General features: G+C 41.4%; 1 protein-coding gene across 1 annotated transcript in view; it reads right to left on the bottom strand.

Annotated features, from left to right (window-relative positions):
- The window catches only part of DNAH11 (dynein axonemal heavy chain 11), a 351912-nt gene that overhangs the window by 2442 nt on the left and 327495 nt on the right, over window positions 1–21975 (bottom strand). The window contains 4 exon segments of the mRNA XM_045495056.1: window positions 6567–6682; window positions 6762–6944; window positions 9809–10051; window positions 19455–19574. Coding sequence (XP_045351012.1) covers window positions 6567–6682; window positions 6762–6944; window positions 9809–10051; window positions 19455–19574 — 662 coding nt within the window.

Raw genomic sequence — 21975 nt, 5'->3', positions numbered from 1 at the left:
TACAAAAGCAGCAAGGCTGATGCTCACATTCACGCTTGGGTCACTACAAGTTTGTTGTAATGCCTGCCAGTTTACAGCATGGCTCTTACCTGCCCCATGCCAGTTCTTCCAAATCTCTGGTTTAGGGAAAACATAATTGACAAGGCAACGAATAGGAAAAGCAAAGACTTTCAGGGCCACTTGGGTGGCTCAGCTGGTGAAGCATCTGACTTTGGCTCAGGTCATGATCTGGTGGTTCATGAGTTCAAGCCCCGCATCAGGCTGTGTGCTGACAGCTCAGAGCCTGGAGCCTGCTTCCAATTCTGTCTCTCTCTGCCCCTTCCCTGCTTGTGCTCACTCTCTCTTAAAAATAAATGAAACATTAAAAGATAAAAAGATTTTTCATCTAAAAATGTTACCACAAGAGGCTTTGCATTGTAGCCAAATTACAACAAGTTTTTAAAAAGGGAAATGATTGCCTGTGTAAACAAAATTCTGGTTTGGAAATGACCAGGTAAGAAAAAGGAAATTAGGAAGAAAAACATTTTAAAATGAAATGGAAAATACACAAAAATAAACTCAAAATGGATGAAAGACCAAAATGTAAGACAGGAAGCCATCAAAATCCTAGAGGAGAAAGCAGGCAGTAACCTCTTTGACATTGGCCACATCAGGTTCTTAACACATCTCCGGGGTCAAGGGAAACAAAAGCAAAAATGAACTGTTGGGACCTCATCAAAACATAATGCTTCTGCACAGGGAAGGAAACAATCAGCAAAACTAAAAGGCAGCTGACGGAAGAAGATATTTGCAAATGACATATCAGATAAAGGGTTAGTATTCAACATCTATAAAGAACTTATCAAACTCAACACCCAAAGAACATAATCCAGTGAAGAAGTGGGCAAAAGACATGAATAGACACTTCTCCAAGAAAGACATCCAGATGGCCGCCACGTGAAAAATGCTCAACATCATGCATCAGGGAAATATAAATCAAAACCACAATGAGCTATCACCTCACACAAGTCAGAATGGCTAACATTAACTCCTGTAACAATAAATGTTGGTGAGGATGCGGAGAAAGAGGATCTCTTTTGCACTGCTGGTGGGAATGCAAGCTGGTGCAGCCACTCTGGAAAACAGTATGGAGGTTCCTCAAAAAATTAAAAATAGAACTACCCTACCACCCAGCAATTGCACTATTAGGTATTCATCCAAGGGATATGGATGTGATGTTTCAAAGGGGCACATGTACCCCAATGTTTATAGTAGCGCTATCAACCATAGCCAAAGTATGGAAAGAGCCCAAATGTCCATCAATGGATGAGTGGATAAAGAAGATGTGGTATATATATACAATGGAATCTTACTCGGCAATCAAAAAGAATGAAATCTTGCCATTTGCAACTACGTGGATGGAACTGGAGGGTATTATGGTAAGCAAAATTAGAGAAAGACAAATATCCAAATACCCAGGGAGGGGGACAAAACATAAAAGACTCTTAAATATAGAGAACAGAGGGTTGCTGGAGTGGCTGCAGGAAGGGGGATAGGCTAAATGGGGAAGGGGCATTAAGGAATCTAATCCTGAAATCATTGTTGCACCATATGCTAACTTGGATGTAAATTTAAAAATTAATTAAAAAATGAAATGAAAAACTTGTGTACAATTTGAGGAAACTTGGGTTTTCCTAAATTACAAATTTGACTCTGTAAAATCAGGGACATACCATATTTCCAGAAAATGTGACCAAGAAAAATCAATGCCAAGACACATTTTAATATAGACCAAAGACAGAGAATCCTCTGGATAGCAAGGAAAAAACATGAAGTCTTTTAGAAAAGGAGAAAGAAAGTCAGCCACAGACCCCTAAACAGCAGCATTTGATCAGAGTAAGCCATGCTGCCTACAAAGCCCCCAACAGTGAGTAGGTTCAACTTTTTTTTTTTTTTTATATAACCAGCCAGCCTGTCCTTGGAGTATAAAGACAGCTGATTATATGGCATAAGATAATGGCAGCAAATCCAATGAACAAGAAGACTGAATCATCCAGCAAAGAAAAACAGGGATCTGAAGGACTCTTAATATATTTAAAACCCTGAGAAAGAAACTAGAATAGTCGTAAAAACAGGAAATTATGAAACCAAGTTGGGTACTTTCTCTGATTTCAGTATAAACAACTTGGAATTGAAAAATTGATTTTGGACAATGAAATTTTCTTTTTTAATTACACATTTTTTTTTTTTTTAACATTTGTTCTTTTTTGAGAGATAGACCATGAGTTGGGGAGGGGCAGAGAGAGAGGGAGACAGAGAATCTGAAGCAGGCTCCAGGCTCCGAGCTGTCAGCACAGTGACATGGGGCTCGGACTCGCAAACCCTGAGAGCACAACATAAGCCGAACTTGGATGTTTAACTGACTGAGCCACCCAGGTGCCCCGAGGACAATAAAATTTTAAAAGTTAAGGGACACACAGTAAACCGGAAACCATTGAAGACAAAATGAAGTGCCCCCCCCCCCCCCGCCAGAAGTGATGAGATCAACCAGGATATAGCAGAGACAGAGACTGAAAATAAGAGTTCAGAGAAGTAAACACAATGAAGATTACGAGGAAGATGGCATTTATTGGGAGACATAAGGGCTGAGAATTTTTCAGGGTGGAAACAACGGGTAGACATACACACATAATAGCACACAGGAGCAAGTAGGATACAATTTTAAAAGCCCACATCTAAATACATCAGTAAAACTGCAGAACATCAATAGTAAAGAAAAAAATCTTAAGAACTTCCCCAGAGAAAACAGATTAGTTGTGAAGGGATGACAAGTACACTTAAGAACAGTCTCATCAGCTATAATAAATGCCAGAAAACCATGGAGGTAGCAAACTCAAGCGCCGAAATTATTCGTATGCTGGAACTGCAGGTTCGCGTAGGGAAAAAGATTCCGATAAAGAACACCATTTACTCCCCACCACATATACTGAGAGCCCTGGTATAGATTTTGTCTTTCAGTGAAAAGAGACAGGGGCCCAGAACAAAGGAGCCCAGAATCAGATGTAAAAAGCAACAAAGGAGCAAAGACATCAACACATGTTGTCAAAGCAAAAATAATACTATAAACAAAAATATCATGGTTTAAAATAAGGTTGAATTACAATTGCAGACCAGAGGAGGCAAGAGGGAGATTAAAGTGTTGACTTTACATTATACTAGAACAGTCAAGTATAGGGGTACCTGGGTGGCCCAGTTGCTTGGGTGTCTGACTTCAGCTCAGGTCACGGTCTCATGGTTTGTGAGTTCAAGCCCTGCACAGGGGCTCTATGCTAAAAGCTCCTGGAGCCTACTTCCGATTTTGTGTCTCTCTCTGCCACCTTTCCCATTTGCACTCTCTCTCTCTCTCTCTCTCTCTCAAAAATAAACAAACATTAAAAAAGCCAAGTGTGTAGGCTACAATGTGAAGTGTCTCTGCTAAAACAATAAGGATAAGCATGTAATAAAGAAAACTATTAAACTGACAGAAGCCTGAAAAACATTGGAATAAAAGTAGAAAAATATAGAAATAAGCACAAAATAAGATGGAAGTCCAAAGTTACCATTATGACAAAACTTAAGTACAATATAAATATTTTTTATTGGAAATATAAAATTTGATTTGGGGGGCACTTGGGTGGCTCAGTCAGGTAAGCATGCAACTTCAGCTCATCTCACGGTTTGTGAGTTCAAGCCCCGCATCAGGCTCCATGCTGATAGTGCAGAGCCTGCTTGGGATTCTCTCTCCCTCTCTTTCTGCCCCTCCCCTCCCCTCCTCTCTCAAAACTAAAAAAAAAAAAACAAAAAACAAACAAACAAAAAAACCCACAAAACTTGGACATCCACAGCGTTCACAGAAATCCAGTGAGTAGCTTTGCTCACTCTTCCTGCCAGTTGTTTGTTGCCATCTGTGTTCCTTCCACATTCTACCTTCTTTTTTTTTAATTTTATTTTTTAGTTTTTAGAATTTACATCCAAGTTAGTTAGCATATGGTGCAACAATGATTTCAGGAATAGATTCCTTAATGCCCCTTACCCATTTAGCTCATCCCCCCCTCCCAAAACCCCTCCAGCAACCCTCAGTTGGTTCTCCATATTTATGAGTCTCTTCTGTTTTGTCCCCCTCCCTGTAGTTATATTTTTGTTTCCCTTCCCTTATGTTTATCTGTTCTGTGTCTTAAAGTCCTCATATGAGGGGCGCCTGGGTGGCTCAGTCGGTTAAGCGGCCGACTTCGGCTCAGGTCATGATCTCGCGGTCCGTGAGTTTGAGCCCCGCGTCGGGCTCTGTGCTGACAGCTCAGAACCTGGAGCCTGTTTCAGATTCTGTGTCTTCCTCTCTCTGACCCTCCCCTGTTCATGCTCTGTCTCTGTCTCAAAAATAAATAAACGTTAAAAAAAAAAATTTAAAAAGTCCTCATATGAGTGAAGTCTTATGATTTTTGTCTTTGTCTAATTTCACTCAGCATAATACCCTCCTGTTCCATCCACGTAGTTGCAAATGGCAAAACTTCATTCTTTTTGATTGCCGAGTAATACTCCATTGTATATATGTACCACATCTTTTTTATCCATTCATCCATCGATGGACATTTGGGCTCTTTTCATACTTTGGCTGTTGTTGATAGTGCTGCTATAAACGTGGGGGTGCACATGTCCCTTCAAAACAGCACACTTGTATCCTGTGGATAAATGCCTAGTAGTGCAATTGGTGGGTCGTAGGGTAGTTCTATTTTTAGTTTTATGAGGAAACCTCCATACTGTTTTCCAGAGTGGCTGCACCAGCTTGCATTCCCACCAACAATGCAAAAGAGATCCTCTTACTCCGCATCCTCGCCAACATCTGATGTTGCCTGAGTGGTTGATGTTAGCCAGTCTGACATGTATGAGGTGATATCTCATTGTGGTTTTGAACTGTATTTCCCTGATGAGTGATGTTGAGCATTTTTTTTCATGTGTTGGTTGGCCATCTGGATGTCTTTGGAGAAGTGTCTATTCATGTCTTTCACCCATTTCTTCACTGGATCCTTTGTTTTTTGGGTGTTGAGTTTGATAAATTCTTTATAGATTTTGGACACTAACCCTTTATCTGATATGTCATTTGCAAATAGCTTCTCCTATTCTGTCGGTTTCCTTTTAGTTTTGCTGATTGTTTCCTTCACTGTGCAGAAGCTTTTTATTTTGATGAGGTCCCAGTAGTTCATTTTTGCTTTGATTTCCCTTGCCTCTAGCGATGTGTTGAGTAAGAAGTCGCTGCAGCCAAGATCAAAGAGGTTTTTGCTTGCTTTCTCCTCAAGGATTTTGATGGCTTCCAGTCTTACATTGAGGTCTTTCATCCATTTTGAGTTTATTTTTGTGTATGGTGTAAGAAAGTGGCCCAGGTTCATTCTTCTGCATGTCAATGTCCAGTTTTCCCAGCACCACTTGCTGAAGAGCCTGTCTATTCCATCGGATATTCTTTCCTGCTTTGTCAAAGATGAGTTGGCCATACATTTGTGGGTCCATTTCTGGGTTCTCTATTTTGTTCCATTGGTCTGAGTGTCTGTTCTTGTTGCACCTTCCATTCTTATGTTGGCACACCTCCCTACACAGCAAACACCTGGCTGCCCATGTGGCAGTTCCAAGGTGCACACATTTTCAGTGTGTAGCCCACAGCGGGTCTTGAACTCATGACCCTGAGATCAAGAGTTGACACTTAACCAAGTGAGCCTTCCAGGTAGCCCAAAGTTTTGTTTTTAAGATTTTATTTTTAAAGTAATCTCTATACCCAACATGGGGCTTGAACTCACAACCCTGAGATTAAGAGTCACAGGCACCCCTCATTTGGAATTCCCATGGGGCCTTCCAATTTAAGGTTCAGAGGACCATTCTGGTTCATGGAAGAAAGACTTAGGAAAGTATGGATTAAAGAAAATTCCATACCAAAAAGACAGGAATGGAGGGAACCTTTCAAACTTTGTGTGTTGACAATGAAGGCCAAGGAGGTTGGAGAGAGCCCTGGCTGTGAGGGAGCTGTGAATGTTCATCCATGGCTTTGGGACACCTCTCTCCACTCACAGCCACACACAGAAGCAGTTGGATTTATGGTGTACTCTACTATGAGCTTTTAAAAGTCAGCTTTGAGATGGCATTGGTAATCACTGGCTTCGAAAATAAGGTATGAAGGGACACGAAAACAAACTCAGGTTACCTCCCATGGCCATTTAAATAACTGAATGAAGGAATTTCATTCCCTACATTTTTGACATGATAAACTGAGAAATTAGGAAGGTCAGGTATTTTGTTCAAGATTAAATAGCTAATAAGTAAGGGGCTGTGACCCCTTGCTTTGACCCTGATTTTCACCTGATTTTTCACTGATTTTTACCTTTGGAGCAACCCACGAAAGACACTCAGGAACAAATGGTGGTAGTGTGCACAATTATGCAAAGTACGGCCCCAAAGTACTCATAAAGTATAGCCTTCACAGTTCTTCTGACACAACAGTAACTCAGAATGCTGAACCAGCGCCCAGGTGGAGAAAGGCCAGTGGGAGCAGGGAGGGGGTTGCTTACCAGTGGGCCAGGCCGTAAGTAGATGGATACGCCAGTTTGCTCCAAGCGTCTGGCACTGTGTCATAACTCAGCTGGGACTGCTGGGCTTCCATGTCAGGAGATAACGTCAGCTCCCCCTTGCATGGAGAAAAGAGGCCACATAGTGAGTGCCCTCCAATGTGGGAAAACCTGCTCTGGTACCGCTTTTAAACTCACCTTCCAACCAAGGTCTAATTGTTGAAGTGACACACGGATTTCCCGAAGAAGAATATTCATCCTCTCACATTCTTGGAAGCAAACAAGAACATAGGGGCTTCTGTTTGAGGTTTTTTGCATTATCTCCGCCATGTTGAACTCTTCTGGAAGTTTCTCCAAAATGTCATCCAAGACATTCTTAACCTTAAATCATTAACACACACAAAATTTAGCTCCTTTGTATTTCGTTTTTTTAAAGATTCTTTTAAAGTTTATTTTTGAGAGAGAGAGAGAGAGAGAGAGAGAGAGAGAATATGAATTCCAACCAGTCTCCATGCTGTCTGCACAGAGCCCTACGTGGGGCTTGAACTCAGGAAACCACGAGATCATTGCCTGAGCCAAAACCAAGAGTTGGATGCTTAACCAATGAGTCAACGAGGGGTCCCCTTTGTATTTCATTTTTAGTCACAGGGACACTATCCTTGATGTTTGGAAGTCCCAGAATCTATCCCACAACTCCCAATGATGCTTGCTAATGCATTGAAAACATGTCCACCACTCCTTGGAGGTGGGCAGATGCACTGCCAACTAGCTCAGCTACCTGTGCATGACCGCAGCCCCTCCCCTTCTTTAGATCCCACCAGGGAGGAGCTACTGTTTGTAGTTTTTTCACTGGTAGCATTTGGGGAATTGAAGAGCTGTCATGAATTCCATTTCACTTGTGCGTGTCAAGACACAATCAGAGGAAGTGGAACCCCAACATCTGGGTATTACGTTTTGTAATCCGCTAATTAAAAAAAAAATCATTTTGAAAGTCACACAAACCAAAAATGCCCTTTAAGCTTGAGCTAATTCTGGTGACTTTATGATGTTGCCCTTTCCAACTGACACAGCCTAAAATTTGGGGAAGCAGTTTAGATCAACGTTTTCAACAACGAGGAAGCCTCTGTCTTCTTTACTTATTGCCCTGAAGAAATAAAAAACTTATACATTAAAGACGCAAAGATGCATACAGTAGTTCAATGTGCATGTTTAGTCTATCCGGTCTCACTGAGCTACGGAAAACCAACAAATACCTAAAGTAGACAAGAGAGTGAAGATAGTTCTGTCTGTCTTCAGCCCCAGGCCACTTTCCCTCTCCCACGGATTTCTGGGATTACTGCCTACGGTTCTGACAGCATTAACAGCAAGTTGCTTTAGCGCCTGGCAGGTAATTTTTCAGGTCCTGCAGTCTTATTCCTCTACAATAGCTGCACAAAGTACAAAACAGTGTAGTAGGCAAGTTAGGTAAAGGGGTGGCTTTTGGAATCAGCTGGAGTTTGATTTCCTTCATTGGCCCTTTCTAGCTGTCTAGCAAATCACCTAAACTTAATTCTGTAACAGGGATCCTGATAGTACTCAGAGCTATTGAGAATTAAATGGTTTCTTCCTAAAGCACTTTCCTAAGTGCTTAGCATATAGTAAGCACTCAATAAATTCGTTGCTACAATCTGTTTGCCTATTTGGGGTGTTGAGGTATCTCAAGAGGTTTGCTTTATAGTTTCTGGTTTAACGGTCCGCTTCTTTGTTGGAAAGAATGAAGCCCAAAAAACAAAATGAAGACCTCATCTACCTCTCTGCTTGTGTTAATACTATAGCTTTTGCCAAATGGGTGATTTTTTTCTTTTTCATCTTCTTAAGAAAAAAAAAAAGGTGTAACATTCAGATAAGGGAGATGTTAGTATATGGGATAAAACACCACACAACAAATCCTAAAGCCTCTAAATGACAACCAGTGCCTCAACAAATAGCCATATTTCAAGAAATAATACAGAAAATTCCTGAGACCTCACGATAAGGAAATCTGAGAGTGTGTTCCAACAACCTGATCCTTGTCCCTCAAATCCTGATTAATAATTGTGAGAGGGGAATATGGGCTAATTTATGTGGGGAAAAATAAACTAGTAAGGTTTTAAGTTAACGAGAAATAAGATTTTAATCTAAATGTAAAAAAAGATAGCATTTGATGTCCATTTCTCATCCCCATCATTCTAGGCAATAGATACCTTCAAAAGAATAACGCTAAAAGCAAAACAAAACAAACCACCACCACCAACAACAAAAACCAATGCCAGTCTCCCAAGATAATCTGATAAAGACATCATAAAATGACAGAGCCAAAAACACACAGAGTAAAAAAGCAAGTCACAGATTTGGAGAAGAGGTTTGCCATACGTCTATCTGACAAAGGATACACGTTGAGAACAGAGTCCTTACAAATCTGTAAGAAAAACATTGACAACAATTTTTAAAAAATGGGCAAGCAACTGGAACAGGTACTTCACATGAGATTCTATCCACATGGCTATAACCCCATGAAAAGATATTCAGCATCACCCCTTGACTAAGGAATGCAAAGTTAAAACCATGATGAAATACTACCTTTCACAAAACCTCAAGGAAAGAGAACAGGGGACACTTGCACACTGCTGGTGGGAATGTAAGTGGTACAAGCACTTTTGAAAACTGCTTGGGAATATCGACTGAAGCTACACGTTACACCCGGTGATCCAGCAATTCCACTTCTCAGCAGAGAGGGTAAGAAGTATGAGTGCATGCCTCTGGGAGTTGCCAGTGCTGGGTGACCAGAGATTACAAGAATGTTCACGGCTGGGATATTCGTAATAGTGAAAAGCTAGAAAGAACCCAAACATCCATCTACTATAGAACAAAGAAAAAATGGCATATTCATACAATAGAATATGAAACAAAAATGAATCACTAGCCCATGCAACAACATGGGTGAATCTCACAAACATAACACAGAATGAAAGGAGCCAGACCTAAATAAGTACACAGTGCATGAATGCATGTATTTGAAGTTCAAACACAGGCAAAGCTAGCCTATGGTGACAGAGGTAAGATGAGTAGTTACCTTTAGATGGGAGAGGGAGGGATATACTGACCCTGAGTGTTGGAAATGTTATGTATTTTGATCTAGGTGGTGGTGAGATGGTTGTATAGAAAGGGAGAAATTCATTGAGTTGTACACGCAAGATTAGTTCCACAAAAAAAGAAAGACCCTCTACCTTTTCTTCCGTGGACTGCCCCAGCTCCTCACTGACGAGTGCATTCCTGGGCTGCATCTCCAGCAAAGTTCTGAAGAGAGTGTTCGACATCACCGTCAGGAATTCTATTTCAGCATTTGGGTGGAGGCCATACAGTGCTGGGCTTTCTGGAGGAAGCCTCTCCTCTATGTACTGGTGGTAGCCTGAATAATCTAGATTAGGTGGGGCTACAAATCCTGGGGCCAGCGTCAGTTCATCTTCCACCTTCGAGCACAAAAGAACAGAGTCAGTTATTCCAAGTCTAACTGGGCATGAATCTTCACATCCTAAAATATTTTGAGAACGCTCTTAAGAAGGTCCCGGTGTGATGCTGGGTAGGTAGCGGGCTCTCTAAAATGTTTCACAACCCTTTTGTAATTTGATCATTTGGCCCTGTGTTTGGCACCAGGCTGACCTCTGGGGAGGAGTCCAAGGAACACACATGAATCCCTGCCCCGAGAAGCCTTAGTCTACAATTTGCCCAGGGCAACATGGTACCTGAACACAGCTGAACCATCTGCCATGTATTGGTCACCCCATCAAATGCTTCAAGTCCCTGATTATCCCACACATCTGCAAACATTTTGTAGAGAGAAATGGAGATTAGGAGTAACTTCCCCAGGCAAGATGTTTGATTTAAATCTTAATTCTGAACGCATCTTAGTATGGCTCTATAGGTTTTACTTTCCTAATGTACGCACTTGCCATAATACTCAAGTTATTTTTTACATGATACAGAGTTCTATGTACTCATACTGAATAAACAGGATTGTGTATATGTAAGTAACAATTTAGAGGGCACTATCTACAAAGGGTCAGCTCAGTGACACTTCCTCATGCCTTTGAGCCACTCAGGGTAGAGTCCACACTGCTCGCCTCCAGATCCACAGACCCGGGACCAGTGTTGGCACATACTGATGCTCAGTACACAGGTGCCTAATGAATGAACGGTGGGAGCGAGGAGGCATTTATCATACCCATGTATTTCATTAAGGCTGCGGTAGAGGAAGACATTCCACATAGAGGAAGGATCTAAAGAAAGGCAATGTAAAGAGCAATACCAAACCTAAGTTATGTGAATACAGTTCTTCAAAAGGTGACAAAAGAATTTACGGACATGATTCTCTTCCCAGCCAGGAACAGAGTCAGTCAAGTACTTAGAATGGACTACCTCACTCAGCATAATCTCAGATTTTTACCTGATGTTTTTAGTCGCCAGGGACCCTAACAAACCTGTTTTGATTCTCCTAATCTCTGTTGCTATTAATTCTGGCTCCACGTGCTTAAATGTACAGAGGGGTGTGACTTTTAACACTCACCTAATGGAGCTATTTTAGGCTTAGATTTTCTTTTTTTTTTTTTTTTTTTTTTTTATTAATTTTTTTTTTTTCAACGTTTATTTATTTTTTGGGGGACAGAGAGAGACAGAGCATGAACGGGGGAGGGGCACAGAGAGAGGGAGACACAGAATCGGAAACAGCCTCCAGGCTCTGAGCCATCAGCCCAGAGCCCGACGCGGGGCTCGAACTCACGGACCGCGAGATCGTGACCTGGCTGAAGTCGGACGCTTAACCGACTGCGCCACCCAGGTGCCCCTAGGCTTAGATTTTCTAAGTCATTTTCTGAAATCGGGGTTTTTCTCTCCAATTTTGTATGTTGTGCCATCTGGTCCCCTCACTCTCACCCAGAGGCAAAGTGAATATTCATGAATGTTTATTCAGTACTAAGTACTCATCACTTAGTATACCACAACAAGCCTTGAAAATATAAAAGGTTCATATAACCTAGTTCTTAAGGGACTCACAGTCTGATGGGGGACAAAAGAAGTGATTTTCTTCACAAGCATGTCACCTGTGAATAATGGCAGTTTGTTCCTGCTCAGACCTGCAAGTCCAGGTTTCCTAGAGAGCCTGCGGCCGCAGAGACAATGCTCAGTGGCTGGCTGTGAATTCCAAAGGCTTTTTAAATATTTGAGTCAGCATTTCTCTTTTGCACTAGGAAGATTTCCAAGTTAATCTAGTCTTTTATTTTGTGACAAACAGAAATCTTGACCAATGCATATGAGAAGGAGCAGCTCGGACCATCTTCCCCACCAGCATCTATTAGCTTGGTCTGTTTCACTCATTGATCTGCATTTTCTATCATTTCACATTTATATATCAGAATCAATTGCCATCTCACCGATTCAGGGTGACCAAAACAGAACTGTGAGGGACAGTTCAACTCAAGTTTTTATTCTACAAGATAAATTAGTCAAAATAAAAATATGGGCACAAAATACCAATAATGAAACCAAAAGTTAGAATACATACAAACCAAACTTTATTCTCTAAAAACAAGGACCTGGTCTTCCCCGATGGTGCTCACTAGACTGTTGAAATTTTAAGAGCCACAGTTAAATTGCCTTTCAATTAAAAACAGAGTTTTAAGCAAAGACACAAACCCAAAAGTGGAACCACTTAAAAACATTAAAATGCCATGGGGACTGCAAATTTGTTTCAGCGCATATTCCTACAGTGCTGGTGGGAATGCAAATGGCTGTACTTTCTGGAGAGACAGGCAGTCTTTACCAACAGGCCCAAAGTGCCTTTTATATGTTCGTTAATGAGCAAAACAAAAGAGCCACAAAGGAAAGGTAAGGGCTTGAGGTTTACAGCCAGCCAGATGTGGTTCAGTTCCCATCCCTGAAAGGTTTGGTTGCTGGTGGCCTTTCAAAATGACAGTTTATCTGAGTTTCAATCGTGTCAGTGAAGTGATGTTCCTCATAGCAGCCTACTGATAGTGGCTGTGGGAATTTACACGTGTGCAAACAGCTAGGCATGCCGTAAGTAGACTTTTACGTTAGTTAGAGTCTTTTCTGCGTCCTAGGAACATTCAGGTACATTTTGATTTTCTGGAAGGAAAAAGACAACCTGAAGAAAGTTCCACTCTAAAATCCTACCACGATGTCAAAGTTTGAAAAGTGAGTTTTAGTTGATACGGGTACATATGTGTTCTCTTTCTCCTTTAAGAACACTGTAAAGATTTCAGTGTGTTCAAGGACTCCTGGTTCTGAATCCCTTCCCACTCAAGACCTTCATGAAAAGCTCCTGCTTGTGGACGGGGTCAGAACCGTACAGCTCTCTGCCTACTGACCACTATCTTGCCTTTGGGACAGGGCTTTTGAGAAGGTTACTGTTACTCCTCAAAGAATCAATAGTTCTAAAGAGACATTTCTCCAAAGAAGATAAACAAACTGCCAATCAGCACATGAAAAGATGCTCCACATTATTAGCGTTCAGGGAAATGCCAATCAAAACCACAATGCAATACCATTTCACACTTACCGAGATGGCTTAAAAAAATGGGAACAAGGGTGTTGGCAAGGCTATGGAGAGAGTACAACACTGATACATTGCTGGCAGGGATATAAAATGGTACAACCACTTTGGAAAACTAGTGTGGCAGTTCCTTCAAATGTTAAACAGAGTTACCATATGATCCAACAATTTCACTCCTAGGTATATACTCAAGGGAAATGGAAACACATGCCCACACAGATACTTGTTCATAAATGTTCATTTGCATCGTTATCCATGATGGCCAAAAAGTGGAAACGACCCAAATGTCCGTCAACTGAAGAATGGATAAAGAAAATGTATCCATATGATGGACTGCTATTTGGCCATAAAAAGGAAGCACTGACATGTTACCTATAGCACGGGTGAACCTTGAAAACGTTAAGTGAAAGTGAACACAGAAGGGTACATATCCTACCACTCTATTTATAGAAAATGTCCAGAATAGGCAAATCTAAAGAGACAAAAAGATTAGTTGTTGCCTGGGGTTGGGGAGTTGGGGAGAGGATGTTGAGTGACTCCTAAGGGGTATGGGGTTTCTTTGGGGGGATGAGGTGTTCTACAACAGACTGTGGTAAGAGCTGCAAAAAAACCCGTGGATTGTCCAACTGAGATTGGGAAGTTTCAATTTATCTCAATAAAGCTATTTAAAAAAAAAAATGGGATCATACTCAAGGAGAACAAGCCTCCACTTAATGAAAAAAAAATCAAGGATTTGAAGTCCTTGTTGGAGAAATCAGTGGCAGGCGCAGTTATTAGACATTGGGAAAGCCAGAATCCTGCCTCTCTGTTGACTCTGTATGACTGTTGTCCTTCTTACATTTTGCTTTCTGATATTCTGGCATTTATTTTTTTTTTTTATTACTTTTTAAGTTTATTCATTTTGAGACAGAGACAGAGAGAGAGAGAGAGAGAGAGAGAGAGAGAGAGAGAGAACAAGCAGGGGAGGGGCAGAGAGAGAGGGAGAGAGAGAATCCGAAGCAGGCTCCATGGGGTCAGAACAGAGCCCGACTCTGGGCTCGTTGTCACGAATGATAAGGTCATGACCTGAGCCAAAACCAAGAGTCAGACACTTAACTGACTCTGCCACACAGGCACCCCTGGTATTCTGGTATTTAATAAGACTCACCTCCTCTGCCGTCTCTCAAAGTATATGACAAGAAGTTCCCAGTTTATTGTGAGTCTAAATGAGTGTATTTTCCCTAAATGCCATGGCCTCAAAGTGCTGTGAGGAATCTTCAGAAATCACTCGAAGTTAAATTATATTATCATGATGTCTTTAGAGCTGACAGGTGCATTAGTGATTTTGTGGACAGTACCTTCATTTTACAAGTGAATAAACTGAGGCACACAGAGGTCCTGAGCAAAGCTGGACAGCAAGTTAGTGGCAGAACCAGAAGCTAGGGCTCTGGTCTCCTGGACTGTCAGGTTTTGTTTGCGACACGACCCTGTGGCACCCTCCATGCACAGTGCGGACACGAGTCAGTGTTTTGTTGACCTATGCCCCAGATACCACAAACAGATCTGCTCTCGCAATGATGTAGCACACTGCAGACAAAGTCTGTGCTCTGGGGAGTCTGATTGTGAGTTCAAATCCTGGTTTAGCTACTTACCAACTGTGCGACCTCTGTGAATCTGGCTTTCTTTTTTGATTACGTGGGATATTAATACCCATTTTGCACGATAATGGTGAGGAGAAGAAATAATACTCATGAATTGTGTAGTACTGACCTCTGGCACAGAGCAGGTTTTTAATAAATGGTTTTCGTTGTTATAATCATAGATGATAGTCAAGTATGAAATACATATCATGAAACTTTATACTTATAGATAAAATACCTTCCATTTTTAGCATGTTGTTCTAACCTTGTACTTATGTTCAAACCTGACAATGGTTGTTTTGTAGATGAGGAAACTGAGGCTCAGGAGATGTGTCTAAAAGCAAATACAGGGGGAATCGAATGTGAACCCTAGTATTGTTTATTTCAGAGCTCAGACTCCTAATTGTTACCCTATGTTACCAGAACAGTTTTTTTTTTAATGTTTACCTTTGAGAGAGAAAGAGTGAGAGACAGCGAGAGAGACAGAGACAGAAAGACATAGAGTGTGTGTGTGTGTGTGTGTGTGTGTGTGTGTGTGTGTGTGTGTACGCACAGAGTTGGGGCAGAGAGAGAGAGGCAGACACAGAATCGGAAACAGGCTCCAGGCTCTGAGCTGTCAGCACAGAGCCTGACACAGGGCTCAAACTCATGAACTGTGAGAACATGACCTGAGCCACCCAGGCGCCCCACCCAGTGCTCATCCCAACAAGTACCCTCTCCTCAGTGCCCATCACTCATTTTCCCCTCTCCCCTGCCCCCCATCACCCTCAGTTTGTTCTCTGTATTTAAGAGTCGCTTACAGTTTGCCTCCTTTCCTCCCTCTGTAACTATTTTTCCCTCTTCCCTTCCCCCCTGGTCTTCTGTTAAGTTTCTCAAGATTCACATACGAGTGAAAACATGTTATCTGTTTTTCTCTTATTTCACTTAGCATAATACCCTCCAGCTTTTGGGTGACCTGATACCTTATTTTCCAAAAGTAACTTACTGTCTCACCTGTTTAGCATTGCCAAATATACACCTTATGTGGAAGAATAATTAATAATTATTCCCTAACTCTGGCCAGAGACCCCCTAAGGCACACTGCTGTCAGGGAACCCTCTCCCAGTGGGACCTCACTTACCCAGCAAGAAACTCACTCAGCCTCCTAAAGGGTGATACCACTGAAAACATTGCGAGGGAAACTTTAAATCCCACACCATTAATGGGTTGCTCTCTTGATCACGTTTCAGTGCAACCAAAGATACTAATTTCTAAATAAGTTAATCCACATGAGAAGTAGTGAAAAGACTTCCTGCAAATGCACAAGTGTTAGATCAAGTTCCTACTATAAAAAGCAAGAGCAGGAAACATGTGCAAGCGAACAGAATAACTGGGGTTTTGCAGCATCTAACACCAAGTCAGTAAGTGCTTTTAACTTCCTTTGTTGAGTTGAGAAGGCAGCACTGTCTGGGGCGGAGGCAAGACAGCAAATGACACATTTCTTTCTTTTTAAATTATTTATTTTTAAAGGGTTATTTACATATTTAAGTAATCACACCCAACATGGCACTGGAACTGAAAGAGATCAAGAGTCACGTGCTCCACCCACTGAGCCTGCCAGGTGCCCTCCCTGCAAAAGAAGCATTTCGATCCTGGAAACGTCAGCAGATCTGCATGGAAGGGTGGATACGGAAATTTCTAAAGGGTTCACACACACTCCAGTGCCGTTCCTGAGGTTCTGTCGTCTCTTATGTATTGTACAACTCTGTGAATGGGAGCTCAGCCTTGTGAAGGTTAATGGACTGCCTAGTTTGGCAACAGTAATTGGCTCCCTATCCTCAGGCCAGAGCCTGAGAGGGAACATCAGCAGGAGCTTCTCACTCTGCCCCTTGACCTCCACCATCGTTTGGAGAAACCAACCTCTGTAAAGGTCGCATGCCCAACACTGTTTATCTTTCCCATCTCCATGGAAACCTACTCCCAGACCTCTTTTGAGGAGTGACTTCCAATTGTATTAAATTGAAAGTGTCTTTCTGACCTGTGAAATCCTGCTCATTAGAATTAAGGAAAGACCAGGAGACTCTCCGCAAAAAAAACAAATAATGTTCACACAGCAGCAAAGTTTTTTTTGTTTTTGTTTTTTGTTTTTTTCTGCATTGTTCCCAAATTGTTTAACATTAAAAGTAGCAAAAAAAAAAAAAAAAAAAAAAAATTCTGTCCCCAATTTTCTATATTAGACTACATACAATATAACCTATTTTCTTATATGTGATTATACTACTTCTCAAAATAGACTCAAAGAAGGGTATCAAAATTATGTAATGCTTTTAGGAGATGAAGTTCAGAGAAATTATGAATAGGAGGTTGCTCAAACCATTAAAAAATATGGAACTACTTTGTATTATATGTTTACAGTCCTTGGCATATTTTATTTTATTTAAATTCCAGTTAACATACCATGTAATATTAGTTTCAGGTATGCAATATAGTGACTCAACCCTTCCATACATCACCCAGTGCTCATCACAAGTGCACTCCTTAATCCCCATCACTGATTTTAGTCATCCCCCCACCCACCTCCCTTCTGATAACCATCGGTTTATTCTCTATGGCTAAGAGTCTGTTTCTTGGTTTGCCTCTTCTTTTTTTCTCTCTGTTTGCTCATTTGTTTTGTTTCTTAAATTCCATATGGAATCATATGGTATTGGTTTTTCTCTGACTTATTTCACTTAGCCTAGTACTCTCTAAATGCCTCCACATTGTTGGCACATGGCAAGATTTCATTCTTTTGTATGGGTAATATTGCAGTGTGTGTGTGTGTGTGTGTGTGTGTGTGTGTGTGTGTGTATGTATGTATGTGTATGTGTGTGTGTGTGTGTGTGTGTATATATATATATATATATCACATCTTTATCCATTCATCTGTCAATGAACACTTGAGCTGTTTCCATAATGCATTTATTCCTCTGAATTCGTATTTTTGTATTTGGGGGGTAAGTATCTAGTAGTAAGATTGCTGGATCATAGGGTAGTTCTATTTTTAACTTTTTGAGGAAACCTCATACTGTTTTCCAGAGTGGATGCACCAGTTTGCATTCCCACCAACAGTGTAAGAGGGTTCCCCTTTTTCCACATGCTTGACGACACCTCGTTTCTTATGTTATTAACTTAAGTCATTTGACAGTGTGAGGTGATACCTCATTGTCATTTTCATTTGTGTTTCCCTGGTGATCAGTGATGTTGAGCACCTTTTCATTTATCTGTTGGGCATCTGTATGTCTTCTTTGGGAAAGTGTCTGTTCATGTCTTCTGCCCTTTTTGTTTTAATGTTTATTTACTTACTTTTGAGAGAGAGAGAGAGAGAGAGAGCACAAGCCCAGGAGGACACAGAGAGAGAGGCAGACACAGAATCCAAAGCAGGCTCCAGGCTCTGAGCTGTCAACAAAGAGCCTGATGTGGGGCTCGAAATCACAAACTGGGAGATCATGACCTGAGCTGAAGTTGGATGCTTAACTGACTGAGCCACCCAGGCACCCTTCTTCTGACCATTTTTTAATTGGATTATTCATTTTTTGAGTGTTAAGTTTTATAAGTTCTTTGTATAATTTGGCTACTAACCCTTTATCAGGTATGTCATTTGCAAATGTCTTCTCCCATTCTGTAGGTTGCCTTTTAGTTCTGTTGATTGTTTCCTTCACTGTGCAGAAGCTTTTTATTTTGATGATGTCCCAACAGTTTATTTTTGTTTTTGTTTCCCTTGCCTCAGGAGACCCATCTAGAAAGAAATTCCATGGCCAATGTCAAAGAAGTTACATTGGCACTATGTTAAACACAGTTGGTGTCTTGTTCAAGCAAAAACAAAGATGGCATGGTACAGGGTGCCTTGCATTTCTAAGAAATAAGGCAACGGCCATGAACATGGAGGCCTTGGTGAGAGAGCATGAAAAAAAAGTGTGGCCACCACGTGCAGTTATTTCAATATGGAAAACAGGGACTGAGCACGTTTTCCAGGAATGCAGCCTGGACGCAAACTGAGTGCCTATTTGATCTGTCCAGATATTGGGTTGGTAAAATGAGAAATAGGAAAAGGAGTGTGGTCTCTTTCAACTTCCAGTACAGTGGGTACTCTACCCTTCCTCACAGACAGAAAAACTGAGTTCTCACATCACATTTTTCCTGAGGATGTACATAGTTAAGAGTTAGTGATCAAAATTTAGAATACTCCATGGCTTCTGTGACGGGGAGAAAACTATAAATTTCACTTATATTAGAACCCCAAATTGAAATCAGTACACCTATCTTCTGGCTGGAGCTCTTGCCCATGGGAATGGGTTGTCCTGGGGCAAGCCACGCTTCAGTGTCTCCCTATAAAATAGGCTAACAGTGTCAGTTCTGCATACCGCCCAGGGTTATTCCAAAGACCTGGACAGTCGGTCAATGTGCCCTTCACCTGGGCACAGCACAGGAGACGCGCACAGACATCACCCAGGAGGTCTTGGTGAAACAGATTCTGATTCCATAGCTCTGGGATGGAGCCCAAGACTCTGCACAATTTCTAACACATTTCTAAACTCCTTGATGGTAGGCCAGAATATACTCACAAAAGGCCACGATGCCTCAGTAATATTTAAGTATTTATATAGTGACATTAGTTAAAAAAAAATCTTACTAGAATTTTCTTCTCTGTAAAATCAATTGAACGTGCCTTACCAGAGATGGATTAATGAATTTGTCCAAATACACCCGACACAGTCTGCGATCCCAATCATCTGTGATGTGTCCCCCATACATGATCTCACCAAAGAGATAACGGAGATCTTCCCACGGGACCTGGGAGGGAGATCACACAAGTGTTCACTTCCAGGCCGATGCAACGGTCTCAGAGTGGTCAACTAGCAGCACTTGCCTCTCTACAAGCCCCTCTAACACAGCGTTCCCTCAAATCCCCATCAACAGGAACATTTAAAAGAGGTTCAGAAATTGTTTAGGTTTCTCCATAGAATTTGAGAGAATTATTTTCAGTGTGTTTTAATACATTCAGTGAAAAGTCACTAATACTGAACTTTTTTTTTATTTTTTATTTTTTTTTTTTATTTTTTATTTTTTTCAACGTTTATTTATTTTTTTGGGACAGAGAGAGACAGAGCATGAACGGGGGAGGGGCAGAGAGAGAGGGAGACACAGAATCAGAAACAGGCTCCAGGCTCTGAGCCATCAGCCCAGAGCCTGACGCGGGGCTCGAACTCACGGACCGCGAGATCGGGACCTGGCTGAAGTCGGACGCTTAACCGACTGCGCCACCCAGGCGCCCCTGAACTTTTTTTTTAAAAGGAAGTGTGATTTAAAGCTTATTTATTTTGAGACAGAGAACGCGCTTATGCGTGTCCTCCTGCGAGTGGAGGAGGGGCAGAGAGAGAGAGGGAAAGAAAGAATCCCAGGTAGGTTCCACACTGTCAGTTCGCAGCCCAGTGTGGGGCTCGAACCCATGAACCGTGAGATCATGACCTGAGCCCAAGTCAGATGCTTAACCAACTGAGCCACCCAAGCACCCCAACAATGAACTTTTGATGCAGATTTTAAAGCAATCGCTCCTAGAACACGTCATGTAGGTAAACTTTAAACATTCAATATATCATCTAAAAATTAAGAAAAGGTGTAACTTTGCAGGGCCTTTCAGGTATGACATGTTTTTATGATCCGATTTAGAGCAGGTTTTATGATCTCATCTAGGAAAAGAAAGAAAATGCTACACAATCTGAATTTGGGGTGCATTTACACCTCTATTACCTTGCAAAAATCCAGGCAGACCAATCCCCTTGCTACAGACTGATGTGAGGGCTGGGTTTATGGCACGACTGGCCTACATGACTGTTCTTAGGGTTGGAACTAATGATTGTACCATGTGGTATTCAAGAAATAACGGTATCTCTTTATTTGGCTTCACAGGATTTGAAGCCTCTCTCTGCCCCCCTTTAGCTTCCTCTGGGTTTGCAAAACATGCCAGTCTGTGATGAAGCCTTTCTAGACAGGAACCTTTATACCCTCAAGGGCAGTAGATTGCCTCCCAACAGTTCAAGTAAAAACTTAATTATAGCCTTCATTTGTTGCATGATGTGACAGAACAAGTAAAATTGCTTCAACTATTCCAATGTACTTGCTACAAGTTTATTTGAATTTGAATAAATGGACCTCAAATATGTCTTTCTTTCAAGCCAGTCTGATGTGAGTGAGCAATGAGAGAGGTGAGTGGACTGTACCATGCTCCCTTCGGGCACCTTCCATACTGTCCTGAAATGGACGGGAAACGAAGACCTCTCCATTTCATTTCTCTGAGTACGCTGAAGTAATACCCATTAGGCATTCTACCATCTGATATATATCTCCCTCAAGATTTTAATCAGCCAGGGAACTATTCTTTTTTACATACGCCTTCCTGAAAAGGGCAATTTGTACCACCTAACTCCGTGTACATAATAACTTAACTCCCAAATCCTGGTAACTTGCTTCACCATGTGTGGTAAATGACTTGGGTCTAGATATCTGAGAGAGCAAAGGGTGTCAAAATCCAAAAGCAGTGTTGATCCAGGAACACCACTGGGGGCAGTGGCAGACAGGACCCACTTGGCTCCCTGGGGTTGCCACCTCTCAGGATGTGAGAGCTGGAGAGAGACAGGAATCCGTTCCTCTCCTTCTCCCCTTCATTTCGAACTCTCCTGTGAACAGGATTCAGCTGAAATGGGATAATACTCTTTGTCTCAGCCTCAGTATGGACTTGTATGAAAGTTTTAAGTGGTCCATTTCACTTGCTGGCCAGAACTATTGTAGTAGCCAACCTTACATGTGACATTTTAAAGAAAACGTGGTAAGATCAACACAGAATATTACTTATTAGGAAAGTCAAAATATGCTCAAATTTTATACATTTAAAAAATGATAGATATGGAATGTTGATCATCACATACCATATTAAAACCATATATTGTGGTTACAACCTGCTCAAAATATGTTGTTTGGGAGAGCAACCCACATGGTATACTAAGTGTACCTATTTTGATAGCAGTCAAATCACCTCTAAAGCTTGAGAAAACTGAGTTGATAACAAAAATTGTAACAACGGCTACCAGAAGAACATAAAGCAAACCTTAAGACACGGAAATATGGAGGAGTTCTAGAAACTTATAGAACGGTGTTGTTGTCCAGAGCACAACACCCGGTTGTTTTTGACAAATAG

Source organism: Leopardus geoffroyi, chromosome A2 (genome assembly GCF_018350155.1).
Source record: "Leopardus geoffroyi isolate Oge1 chromosome A2, O.geoffroyi_Oge1_pat1.0, whole genome shotgun sequence".
NCBI classification, from domain to species: domain Eukaryota; kingdom Metazoa; phylum Chordata; class Mammalia; order Carnivora; family Felidae; genus Leopardus; species Leopardus geoffroyi.
Note: the sequence above shows the minus strand (reverse complement) of the source record. Positions and strands in the feature narration are given on the sequence as shown.